The sequence below is a fragment of the Mastomys coucha genome, unplaced genomic scaffold (genome assembly GCF_008632895.1).
Source record: "Mastomys coucha isolate ucsf_1 unplaced genomic scaffold, UCSF_Mcou_1 pScaffold3, whole genome shotgun sequence".
Lineage (NCBI taxonomy): Eukaryota > Metazoa > Chordata > Mammalia > Rodentia > Muridae > Mastomys > Mastomys coucha.
Genome location: NW_022196909.1, coordinates 19,219,347 through 19,231,255, shown reverse-complemented (window position 1 = coordinate 19,231,255; position 11,909 = coordinate 19,219,347). Strand labels below are relative to the sequence as shown.

The 11,909-nt window shown below is 40.5% G+C and overlaps 1 protein-coding gene across 1 annotated transcript; it reads left to right on the top strand.

Moving 5' to 3' along the window:
* LOC116075086 (nephrocan) lies at window positions 1-11,575 on the top strand. Its single transcript, XM_031348058.1, has 3 exons — window positions 1-215; window positions 8,187-9,088; window positions 10,889-11,575. Exons 1-3 carry the CDS (start codon window positions 27-29, stop codon window positions 11,337-11,339), a joined length of 1,542 nt encoding a protein of 513 aa, XP_031203918.1. The 5' UTR covers window positions 1-26; the 3' UTR covers window positions 11,340-11,575.
* The last annotated feature ends 334 nt before the right edge of the window (window positions 11,576-11,909 follow it).

Genomic DNA, 11,909 nt, shown 5'->3' with positions numbered 1-11,909 from the left:
CTATCTGCAAACCTCTGTGTTGGACAATGCACCCACTTTGGGCTTTTCTATTTGGGCTCTCTCTTACTCAGGGCCTCAAGGCAAACTGTCCAGGACAATGCAGCTGTGATTCTATGCAGTCTGTTCAATGCTACAGGCTCATGGAAGTTCCATCAGGCATTCCTTCCACCACCAAGAGACTCTACATTAGCCACAGCCGAATCCAGCGCCTTCAGGTAATCACGTCATTCTCCATTAACATTGCTACAGTTTTATTCTTGGGGCAGGGTGTGGGATGAGTGTGGGTTTGTTTGTTTGTTTGTTTTTGTTTGTTTTTAACTTGAATCATCCTAACTGAAAAGTGCTAATTCTAACTTAAGGTGTTGTACTCCCTGTTTATGGGCACCAGTGAGGTGTCCTATGCCTCCAAATATGCTTTTTTGGGGGAGGTGGGGGGAACAAGCTACATATACCCTGCCCTGAAAGTCAGGGTTTTGTTTCAATTTTTAATTCAACGATTTAAAAACCAAGCTGTGACAAAAGTGCACAAGAAGAATAAGCTCTTTCTTAAGGAGCACACTTGCCCTGCGTGGAAAACAAGTCATACCAAACAAAAAAGCTTTTATTTTACCCCATAGGTAGGAGAACGGAGTGTCATAAGATGATTAAGGTGAACTGCCAGAGCTGACTCATTCATACAAATCCACATCCAATCAGGCGCCTGATCTTTGTGAGAACCTAGATGGTGAGATGTGGTTTTAAATTTGTCAAGTTATTGGCAGTTCTCAGAACTTGAGATGTGCCTTGAATCACAACTTCCATTATCTTGCTTCTATATCCAGAGGACCCGGGAAACAGTACTACAGATTTTTTCTGATGTTTACAAATTAAGAAAAATTTACTTTTGATCCCTGGTGTTTGGGGAAGGAGTCAGGAGACAAGGGTTCCCTCTGGCTAGATATACCACCATCTTAGACACACTACTAGAAGATTTCTGGGTCTCATTTTTTAATATCCCGGATGATGTGAGAAGGCTGCAATAGATAAGTCCTCTTCTAGATAGAAATGTCTATGGTGGTTCTGTTTTCCCTTCAGTATTCACTGCTATTGGCTCAGAAGTCCAAGCCCCGAGATAAGGCACTAGCTCTCTGAAAACTAGAGAGCTAGCCCCTTCTCTGAGAGGGTTTAGGTTATGTGATCTCCCCTCCAAATAGAGGCACCCATGCACTTCCATTTGGCTGAGAATTTTTTACAGGAGTGTCTTAGTTTAACATAAATGGCATGCTGTTCCTATTGAGGCTCAACAAGTACGATCATCCCCTCTGTTTGCTTTCTCCTTCTACTCTCAGGGTACCTGATACCAGATAGCCAATCTGACCTTGCCCGTTCGGTCTTAGCATTTAAACAAGACAGCTGGGTAAATGGGAGACACTTAAATATTTGTTCTGGGACCTCTGCTGCCTGCAGACTCGGGTAATAATCCTATCCTGCCACTTCGTTGTGAATTGATGACTTGTCAAGTTCCACTATTGAATGAGTCACTTTGTCACCTGTTTGGGGCTTATTGAACAGTAGTATTGCCATTTCTGTGACTTTAACTCTGTCATTTGTCTCTTAGAAGGGCAGGTCACATCAGAAAGGTTGGTGAAAGAGGTTGTTTTGTTGAAGAAACTAAAAGCTCCAACTGTCCATGTTTCACTTGTATACTGTGGATACCATGTATATTCTATAGCGAATACAAGCTATATTCTACTTTTTTTAGTTTAGACTTAACAGAACTAACGCCTATATGTAAAGAAAACTCTATCTTTGAGTAAACCTTCTGATTACTAGTAACCCAAATTTTATATGATTTCATTATAAACACTGATAAAGGAGCACTTTAATGGATTTATGACTTGTTCTTAAAATTTAACTGTTTAGGATTATGCCATTGAATGTCATGTTTGAGATTCGGGATGAAAGCCTAAAAATTCTGCTTCTGCCTTTAGGATAAAAGGATTTTTTTTTAAAAATCAGATTTGCCTGTAAAAATTCCTACTTCTCTGAGATTCATATTTTTGACCCATAGCAGTCTTTCTTTTCCCTTCCCCCACTTAACGCTACGTGTTTGGCCCCTTCCCCATTAGCTCATTCTTGTCCCCTCCATCCTAAGTCCCGTATCTTCTTGGCTGTCTTTGGTCTTTAGGTGGATGCCTAGTCTAAGTGTCCCAGTCTCATGACTCCTTGTTCTCAAAAATGTATCTCTTTTCAGCTCCACTTTACCTCAGCCCTCTTATTATATCACTCAGGTCTGTGAAAATCATGTCTCCTACCTCCATTTACCACTGTGACCTTCTCCACTCAGAAAACCGTGACCACTTCTCCACTTAGCTGCCTCTCTTTTTAACTTGTGAAGACGCGGAGCCCTAAGTTTACAAAGCCTGTTCTCCCAGGTACTCAGTTTATTTCCTGTCTCCCCTCTTTCCCCATCCCTTCCCTCTCTAGCCCACATTTGATTATCTAAACACCTTTCCAGAAAAGCCTCAATGTTAAAAGGGGGGTGGTGGTGCCAATTCTCCTCTGTTTCTCCTGTACCCAGACAAGTGGGTGCTGCTGCAGAGGTCACATAACTGGATGGTTTGGAGCCACCTTGCTCATCCCTTTCTTCTTTCTGCTCAGGTCCCCTACCCTCATTCAGTCTTCTACAACTCCAGTGAAGTTTTGGGTTTGCTAGTCTTTCTGCTACCTCATTCTCATCAGATGGCTAGTTTTCCATTGTGCTGACAGATCACATCAAAACTCTTTTCTTCATTCCTGATCAGTGGGTGCTAACACTGGATCCTTCTCACCTCTTCCTAGTAGGTCTCCTTTGCTGCTCTCCACCCCCCACATGAGCAGGAGACACTGCACTCTAGCTCTTTGTTCTAAGCCACACACTTGCTTCCTTTGTTACAGTAGCAAAGTTCCCATATTTCTGCCCCTTTTCTCCCTACCACCCCTTTGATTTTTCTAACCTCTGCCTGTATCAATTTTCACTTCTTGTTTATTGTTTAATTCAATGCTCTTTGACTCCTTCCCATTCCATATAACTAAAGTTCTAAATCCTGGCTGCACACTTCCAGTTTTCAGAAATTTGTGTTCACTGGCTTTCTGTGAAGCCACACAGCTCTATAGATACACACACACACACACACACACACACACACACACAACTCTCCATTTTCCCCTTTGGTTCTTTGTTTCATTTATTTTTCTCAACAGTTCTCCCTCCCCTTCATCCCTTTTGAAGTTTCTCAGTAAGTCTTAAACAATGTTCTTTTTTTTTGTTTTGTTTTGTTTGTTTTTTTGAGACAGGGTTTCTCTGTGTAGCCCTGGCTGTCCTGGAACTCACTCTGTAGACCAGGCTGGCCTCGAACTCAGAAATTCACCTGCCTCTGCCTCCCAAGTGCTGGGATTAAAGGCATGCACCACCACCGCCCGGCTTAAACAATGTTCTTTTTTTTGTTGTTAAAGATTTTATTTATTATTATAAATAAGTACACTGTAGCTGTCTTCAGATGCACCAGAAGAGGGCATCAGATCTCATTATGTGTGGTTGGGAGCCACCATGTGGTTGCTGGGATTTGAACTCAGGACCTTTGGAAGAACAATCAGTGTTCTTACCTGCTGAGCCATCTCACCGGCCATTTCACCAGCCCTTAAACAATGTTCTTAAGTGACCTCAGTGTATCTCAGTGATGATGGCTCCTCTACCCAAATTTTTAATACAGCACTCCCCCCATATTTCAGATTAGTCAGTTGCCATGAGGTTTCTTCACTTAGATACAAAGAAGGATCTCAAAACCACATGCCTCAAACTGAATTCAGCCTTCCTTCCGATACTTATAGTCTTCTGTGATTGACTTCTTTCACTTAACAGAATATCCTCAAGGTTCATCCCTATTGTAGCCTATGTCAGAATTTCCTTCCTTTAAAAGGCTGTCCGGATTTTACTACACACACACACACTCACACACACACACACACACACACACTCTGTGTAGTATGTATATCACATATACATGATATATCATATATATCATATATGTATATATGATGGGTAGTTATCCACTGTAGTCATTAGACAGTTGTATTGTTTCTTTATTTTGTCTATTGTGAGCACAGGAGTTTTTATATGGACCTAGATTGTCTCCCTTTTCTTTGATATCTATAAAGGAAGAATGTTTTTTTCTTGAAATGGGGACGCTACCAGCATTTTGAAGAGCTGTTGTCCTATCTTCCACAGTGGATACATGATTTTGCATTCCCGTAGCAAATTTGACACTTTCAAATTCTCTATATCCTCATCAACATATTCTCTCTGTCTCTCTCTGTCTGTCTCTCTCTCTCTGTTTCTCTCTCTTTGTTTCTCTCTTTCTGTCTGTCTCTGTCTCTCTCTCTGTTTCTCTCTTTCTGTCTGTCTCTGTCCCTGTCTCTGTCTCTGGTCTCTGTCTCTGTGTCTCTCTCTCTCTCTCTTCCTCTCTCTCTCTCCTTCTCTCCCTCCCTCTCTCCCTCTTTTCCTCTCTCTCCTGTAGCTATCTTAATGGGTTTCAGGCAGTATCTCACTGCAGTTTTGATTTGTGCTTCCCCACTGGCTAATGACATTGAACTTTTTTGTTTTTTGTTTTCTTTTTCTATTTGCTTGCTGGTCACTTGTATTTGGAGAGACATAAATGCACGTGCTTTGCTTATTTTTAATTAGGGTTATTTGTATCCTAATTATCACATTGTAAGCATTCTTTAGATATTCCAAACACAGGTCTCTTATTAGAAATATTACTTTCAAATGTTTTCTCCCAGTGTATGGGATTATTTTTATTATTATTTTGGTAGCACCCTTTCAACACACAGAAGGTTTTATCTTTAAAGGAGTCTGGTTTCTTTCGTGTGTGTGTGTGTGTGTGTGTGTGTGTGTGTGTGTGTGTGTGTGTGATTCATCTGTGCCTCCAGCCTCATATCTAAGATGGATCACCTAAATCAAGGTCATGAGTATTTATGTCCATAAGTTTCTCTGGGAGTTTAAACTTTTGGCTTTTACATTTTGGTCTACAATCTATATCCAGTTAATTTTTACATGTGGTATGAGAAAGCAGTCATTTGTACTCTTTTAATTCTTCATCTTTTTCTATCACTATTCAGTAACTCATATATACTTTCAAGTCACATTAAAGTACTTGGTTGCATAGAATGAAAGACATGAAAAGTATGCGATGCCAAAGTACCATGTGGACACCGCCAGGGCACCAAGTTCAGTCCTGTTTTTGGAGGTGAAGATTCAGTTCAGTTCTCTGTGTCCACAGCTGCAAAACAGAGCTAATTTAACCCTACTATTGCCTTTCAATACACGTCTACAAGCCCAAGTGATGGATTCTCTTCTATGGCAAGGGTCAAATGTGAATACAATTGTAGTAGTAAATTTAAATTATCCTAACATACATTAGTGTGTGTGTGTGTGTGTGTGTGTGTGTGTGTGTGTCTGTGTGTGTATCTGTGTGTGTGTAAGAGAAGTTATATTAATTCTTATTGGGTAACTTTATAGTAAGATTACTGACAATTTCTATTATCTTCCCATATTTTCCCAGAGCTTTAAGACAGTTTATAGAGACTGAATGTTCCTTTCCTAATCGGAGAGGAATGTCACAATTGCATTAGAAACTACTTGCTGTTGCCTCATACAGGTCAGAAGCCATCTCTTTCTGGGGTTGGCCATTTTGACATCTATTGGACCTGTAAAGAGTCTGAGAAGAGTTGTGTGCGGGTCTCTGACGTTTGGGCCCCAGCCTGCCCCAGACAGAAACCAGAAGCAAAGCCTCCAGGAAAGGCGGTGGGAGCAAACCTGCCACACACCACACCACTTACTTTGGCTTATTAAGAAACCTGAATGAGCTGTCCACCATGCGTATGTTAGCTCTAGGCCAAATTCACCTCTTTTCACCTTTGTGAGCACATCCTTGCTGAGGTCATGGACAGGGGAAATCCAGTCTGGCAGATTCAGTTTTCCCAGTGTCGGCTCAGCAATCCCATCCCCCGTGTTCAAGATCAGTGGACATCTTCTTTACTGTAGGTATCAGTAGAATTCTACATTCCCTGCTTCAATGTATGTTACAGCCATGAGGTTCATGGAAATATATGCTTGAATGAGAAACCTGTGCTGGCAACATATGGTGGGGCACGCAATCTTATTTTATTATTTTATTTTATTCATTTGTTTATTTTGAGACCATTTTCTCTGTGTAGCCCTGGCTGTCCTGGAACTCACTCTGTTGACCAAGATGGTCTCAGTCTCACAGAGATCTACCTGCCTCTGCCTCCCTAGTGCTGGGATTAAAGACATGCACCACTACTGCCTGGAAATTTCAATTTCTTAAGCCTTGGCTTTCCACACTGAAGAGTCAGTAATCATTCTTTGTAAAAAAAAAAAAAAAAGATTAAGCAGTACATTTTTAGAAAATTGTGGCTATTTTAATTAATAGACATGAAAACCAATCTACACTGACTCTGGCAAAAAAAAGAACAAGAAAATATTTTCCATGCTTAGTAAAAGGGAAAAGGCTAGCTACTAGATTCAGTGAGGATCAGGTAGCATCTCTCTGTTAGGTGGGTCATTCTCTGCATTCCATATGTAGAAATGAAGACAAATAGAAACTTTGACAATGTGTTTTGTCTTGTCTCAAAATGAATCACTTGTCTGGATCCGTACCATCTCTTAGACAAGTCTTACAGGGTTGTCAGGGTTTGTGGCCATTCTGGATAAGTGAAGGTTTTAGTGACATTGGGTTCTTCTTTTGGGGAATCTTGACTTCTTTAACAAGTCAAGGAGTGAAGGTCTGTGTCTATTTCTGTATAAAATATAAATACCTAGGATAGGTCGTTTCGGAGTGTCACATAACAAGTGAAATGGACTGCTTCCCTTTTGATGGAGGGGGCACTGAAATTCACCACTGAAATGGGAGACCTGGACAAAAGCATCTATATAATACCCATTTTTTTCTAAAAGGGTGTGGTTATGTGTCCAGGTCTTGAGTTCTTTTTAAAATAAATTGCTTATAGGCCAGTCATGGAAAAAAAAAGAAAGAAAGAAAGAAAGGAAGAAACAAAGAAAGAAAGAAAGAAAGAAAGAAAGAAAGGTGTAGCCGAGGAAGGGCAGGCTTTGGAAGCCATAGACCTCGGTGAACCTTCACTTTCTACTTCCCAGTTTTCTCACCTTGATACCAATATTGGCAATCGCAAACTTGAAGTGTTGTTAGGAGGCTCCTGGGAATATTTGAGGAAGTGTATGGTAGTTGCAAATGCTGACCAAATACAACAAAAATCATGCTGTGAGGATTAGGATTAATTGATGTAGCTGATGAATCATTGAGAAAGTACTAAATATCAGCAGCAATACATACCTCAGGGCCAGTGTGTAGTGTGAGGACACACATATGCATTTGTCTCTTTGGGAATCTTCCCCATTAGTACAAGGTAAATTGGGGATAGAAAATAGCTGGGCTTATTTTCCAAATTCTGGCATAACTGAAAATGTCTCGAGTAATATCCCGATGCCTGAAGAATCTATGACATTCAAGTTTTCACTTTTGTGCTTTTCCTCTTGCAATCTTAGATCTTAGGGTTAAAACCTTTTCACAGTATGGTGAGACATTTGTAGATTGTTTAATTTCTGGCTACTTTAACGCAACAGAAGAGCACTCTAGGGTATGGAGCATTGTGCAATTTGTAAGCTCTTCTGCCTAGACAAGAATTTTCTAGGACAGAAAAAAAAATGTGGTAAGAGTTGACAAATATATATCTGCCAGTGGTGTGTGAAAGAGTAGTGTTAATGTCCTACACTGATGGACACTGCATGAGTCAGGCTTCTCAAGTCCTAAATTGGGAGGCAGATGTGAAGGGGAATCCTTGGAGAGTTGGGGAGGGGGGAAATAGAGGTGGTGATGAACTGAGTACATTATAAACGTGTATGGAATTACCAAAGAAACTTAAAAATTATCTAGAATCGATTTTAAAATATTATTCCAAAAGGTAACTTTAAAAAGAATCTGAAGGGACGTCTGAAATATCCTTAGTATAGTAATGATAATGTGTGTGTGTGTGTATGTGTGTTTTACAGAATCTTAATTTATTTCTCTCTTGTTCACTTGATCCTCTTTGTCATCATCTCATCTCTTGTTGTTGTTGTTATTTTGTAGCTATCTAACTTCACTGGGCTGTTGGCTCTGGAAGATTTTATTCTGCTGGCCAGTGGAACAGAGTCTATTGAAAATGACACCTTCAAAACTCTGAGTACATTAAAGACCCTAGAACTTTGGAAAAATAAATTGAGACGAGTCCCCAGTGCTCTCCCAGCCAACCTGGAGGTGTTAAAATTAAATGATAATTCAATATGTGCTCTACGTGGATCAGATTTTGAAGGACTGAAGAACTTAAAAGTCCTTGAACTTAAAAACAACTTGATCTCATCCCTGTCTCCCAGCATGCTCTCCTCACTTATTAGTTTGCGAAGTTTGATGGTGGATGGTAACAACATAGAGTCTGTGGTTGGACCTCTGAGCCTTCCGCATCTCAAGTACATGAGCATGGAGAACAACCAACTCCACCTTATTCCAGGGAATGTCTTCACTTCTCTACAGAATTTGCAGTTCCTCAGTTTCAGTGGTAACTTTCTGACTAAAATTCCTATAAATCTACCCAAATCCTTGCTATCTTTAAAGATGGAGAGAAATCAGCTCAAAGTGGTTAGGTTTCGAGATATGAGACACTTGGAGAACCTGTCCCATCTTTACTTGTCAGAGAACTTCCTGTCTTCCATCGATGGGGCACAGCTGCTGACCAATTTAACGACTCTGGAGGTGTCCCAGAACCGGCTTCAAGCTTTGCCTCCCAGGCTACCATCAAGGTTACAGAGGCTTGATTGTAGCAGTAACTTCATTCAGAGGGTGACAGCACCAGAATTCCAGGACCTCCGAGACCTGAAACATCTGTTTCTAGACAACAATGTTGTCAGCGTGTTCGAGGCTGGGGCCCTACAGAGATGTTCTCAGCTGTCCAACCTGGCCCTGGAGCAGAATCGGCTGCTGTCCATCCCTCTGAGGTGAGTGAGCCCTGCTATTTACTGTAGATACCAGAAGTATTTGCCAGGCTCTGGGACACATCAGCTCATCAGCTGCTCATGCAGAATTGTCAGTCAGAAAATAAAACTAGAGGTTAGAGACAGAAGCTTCAGTGGTTAGAACTCCTAGCCTGCAAACCAATCCATAGGGAATGAGTTCTGCTGATGGAACAATACACACATTAATATCTACACTGACAAGCACAATATGAACACACTGTAAAAAGTATGTCTTGATTTCTAAGTATGCAAAACTGGCTGACTGGGCCTGGGTAGCCACCAGCATGGACATGAGGAAACATCAATGAGGAATATTTGGTAAGATATTTTTGTTTTAAAAAGTATCAAAGTCATACTTATATAGAAAAAATGACTGTATAATGTAATTACTTATTAGGAAGCCTCATATTCTTCTCAGATCTATAACCTAAGGGCTTAAGCAGGCTCTGCGAATCCATCTATGTCCGTATGAGTGGGTGAGTCCATCATCAGCCTTGGTCTTAACCTCTGTTTTCAGCTAAGCATCTGCTTTTTAAATTTGATTTGTCCTCTTTCCTTCTGCCCCATTCCTCCTCACCCTTTCCCCTCTCTTTAACTCTTCCTTCCTCCTTCTATTTTCTTCTTTCTCTTCCTCTCTCCTCACCACTTACATTCCACAGTTTCCTTTTGCAAATATCCTTCCCTTTGTGCACAATGAACTTCGACTGTTTCCCTAACTACTCACCTGTCCCCTTAACTACTCAACTATTCTCTTAACTACTCAATCATCCCCTTAACTACTCAGTCAACCCCTTAACTACCCACCTGTCCCCTTAACTACTCATCTGTCCCCTTAACTTCTCAACTAACCCCTAAACTACTCAATCATCCTATTAACTACTTAACTGTCTCCTGAACTCCTCCACCTGTCCCTTTAACTATTCAACTGTCCTCTTAACTACTCAGTCATCCCCTTAACTACTCAGTCTTCCCTTTAACTACTCAAATATTCCCTTAACTACTCACCTGTCCCCTGAACTACTCAGTCATCCCCTTAACTACTCAGTCTTCCCCTTAACTACTCAAATATCCCCTTAACTACTCAACTGTCCCCTTAACTAGTCAATCATCCCTTTAACTACTCAACTGTTTCCTTAACTACTCAATCAACACTCTTAACTACTCAATCATCCTCTTAGCTACTCAAATGTTCCCTTAACTACTCAAGTGTCCCCTTAACTATTCAGTAATCTCCTTAACTACTCATTATCTCATCATAAATTTACATCTGTGTGCATGTTTGTCTAGGTAGCTTCTAGATTTTGAGTCATGGAAGCTTTTTTTTTATAGAATTAGAATTTTAAATTTTTTGATAATATTTTATAATCATATAATAGCTCATTGTTTTATAATTTCTAAAATATTAGATATGAGTGTTGTATTGCTTTTTGTGTTTATAATTCAACACGCTACAAACACTTGCAAAAGAGTATTCATTTTTCATATTATTTCCTAGCTGGAGTTATGACATTATTTAAATTTGTTACATATCACTACATTGTTTCTAAAATAGGACCAACTGATGGTTCGTCAACATTTTTTTGTATACCTCTTGGAAGGGAACATTTTAAAGCTTAAAACCAAATCATTTTGTGATTTCATATATCAAGCATACAGCTTGTTTTCTACCTTGAGAAGAGAAGGGGCTCTATAGAGAAGCAGCCTCTGAGTGTTGTGTAGGAGGCTTTGAATGATGGCTTATGGTTGTAGCCTTCCCATTCATGCTGTTTTTTAACTTTGTAGGCTCCCTAAGACCCTGGCCAGGCTGGACCTCAAGGGCAACGCCATCCAGGACATGGCTGAAAGGGAGCTCAGAGACCTCAAACAGCTGCAGGTCCTCAACCTAAGGAACAACAAGATCTCTGCTTTAGACCTCAAGGCACTGGAGGGGCTGCCTAGGCTCAGGCATCTCTACCTGGATGGAAACCCCTGGAACTGCACTTGCAGTCTCCTACGAGCGAGGGAAGTCCTGAAGGCCAAGGGCACGGACGTGAAAGGGGGACAGTGTGCAGCCCCAGCAGAGCGACAGGGAGAGAGCTGGATGTCCTCCAAGAAGATCCTGAGGCAATGCGAGCACCACTTACAGCAGAATGAGAAAAACAAAGAGACCAAGAAGAAACCAAAACCGGAAGATTCTTCCAGCAGCATTAGATTCAGCATGGATGATGACGATGATGATTATGAAATAGATTAGAGGTGAGCTTTGTTTCCAGTTTAGAAAATGATTTTTAATGTCCATTGTCTTAAGCAGAAATATGCTACCATTTAGATATTGCAAGCCTTCTTTGTAAGTGGTTGAAATCAGGGTTAAGGATTAGTTTTCTTTTTCTTTTTCTTTTTTTTTTAAGTTGATGTATTTACTGGTTTGAAACAATTTGTGTTTGAGTCTGAAACCTAGGCAAATAACAATGTCAAATAAAATTATCATTTAAATCAACTTCCCACAAATAAGAGTATTTCATTTAACCAAATAATTGTTGACATTCTTATACAAAGCTGTTCTTAATGGCTTCCACTACAAACTTCTGTAGCCAAAGAGAACAGACTGACCAGGTGTGAAAACAACTTGCTAGAACAATTCACAGTAACTCAAAGAATCAAAGGAAAAGTTGGAGAGTCAGTGGAAGGCTTCTTCCGGCTCATGGCTTCCGGAGGCATCAGTGCAGTTATTTGGTGACAGCATATAATTGGAGGCCTTGTTCACCTCAAGCCGACCAGGATGGAAACAGAAAAGGGAGCCAACTAATTTGATAATGGCTTTTAA

What these genes read in the sequence shown, in the direction of transcription:
- LOC116075086 (XM_031348058.1), top strand. Translation starts at nt 27, where the DNA reads ATGCACCCACTTTGGGCTTTTCTATTTGGGCTCTCTCTTACTCAGGGC. An exon ending in GCCGAATCCAGCGCCTTCAG is followed by an intron (nt 216 to 8,186) that starts GTAATCACGTCA and finishes GTTATTTTGTAG; the next exon opens with CTATCTAACTTCACTGGGCT. An exon ending in CTGCTGTCCATCCCTCTGAG is followed by an intron (nt 9,089 to 10,888) that starts GTGAGTGAGCCC and finishes TTAACTTTGTAG; the next exon opens with GCTCCCTAAGACCCTGGCCA.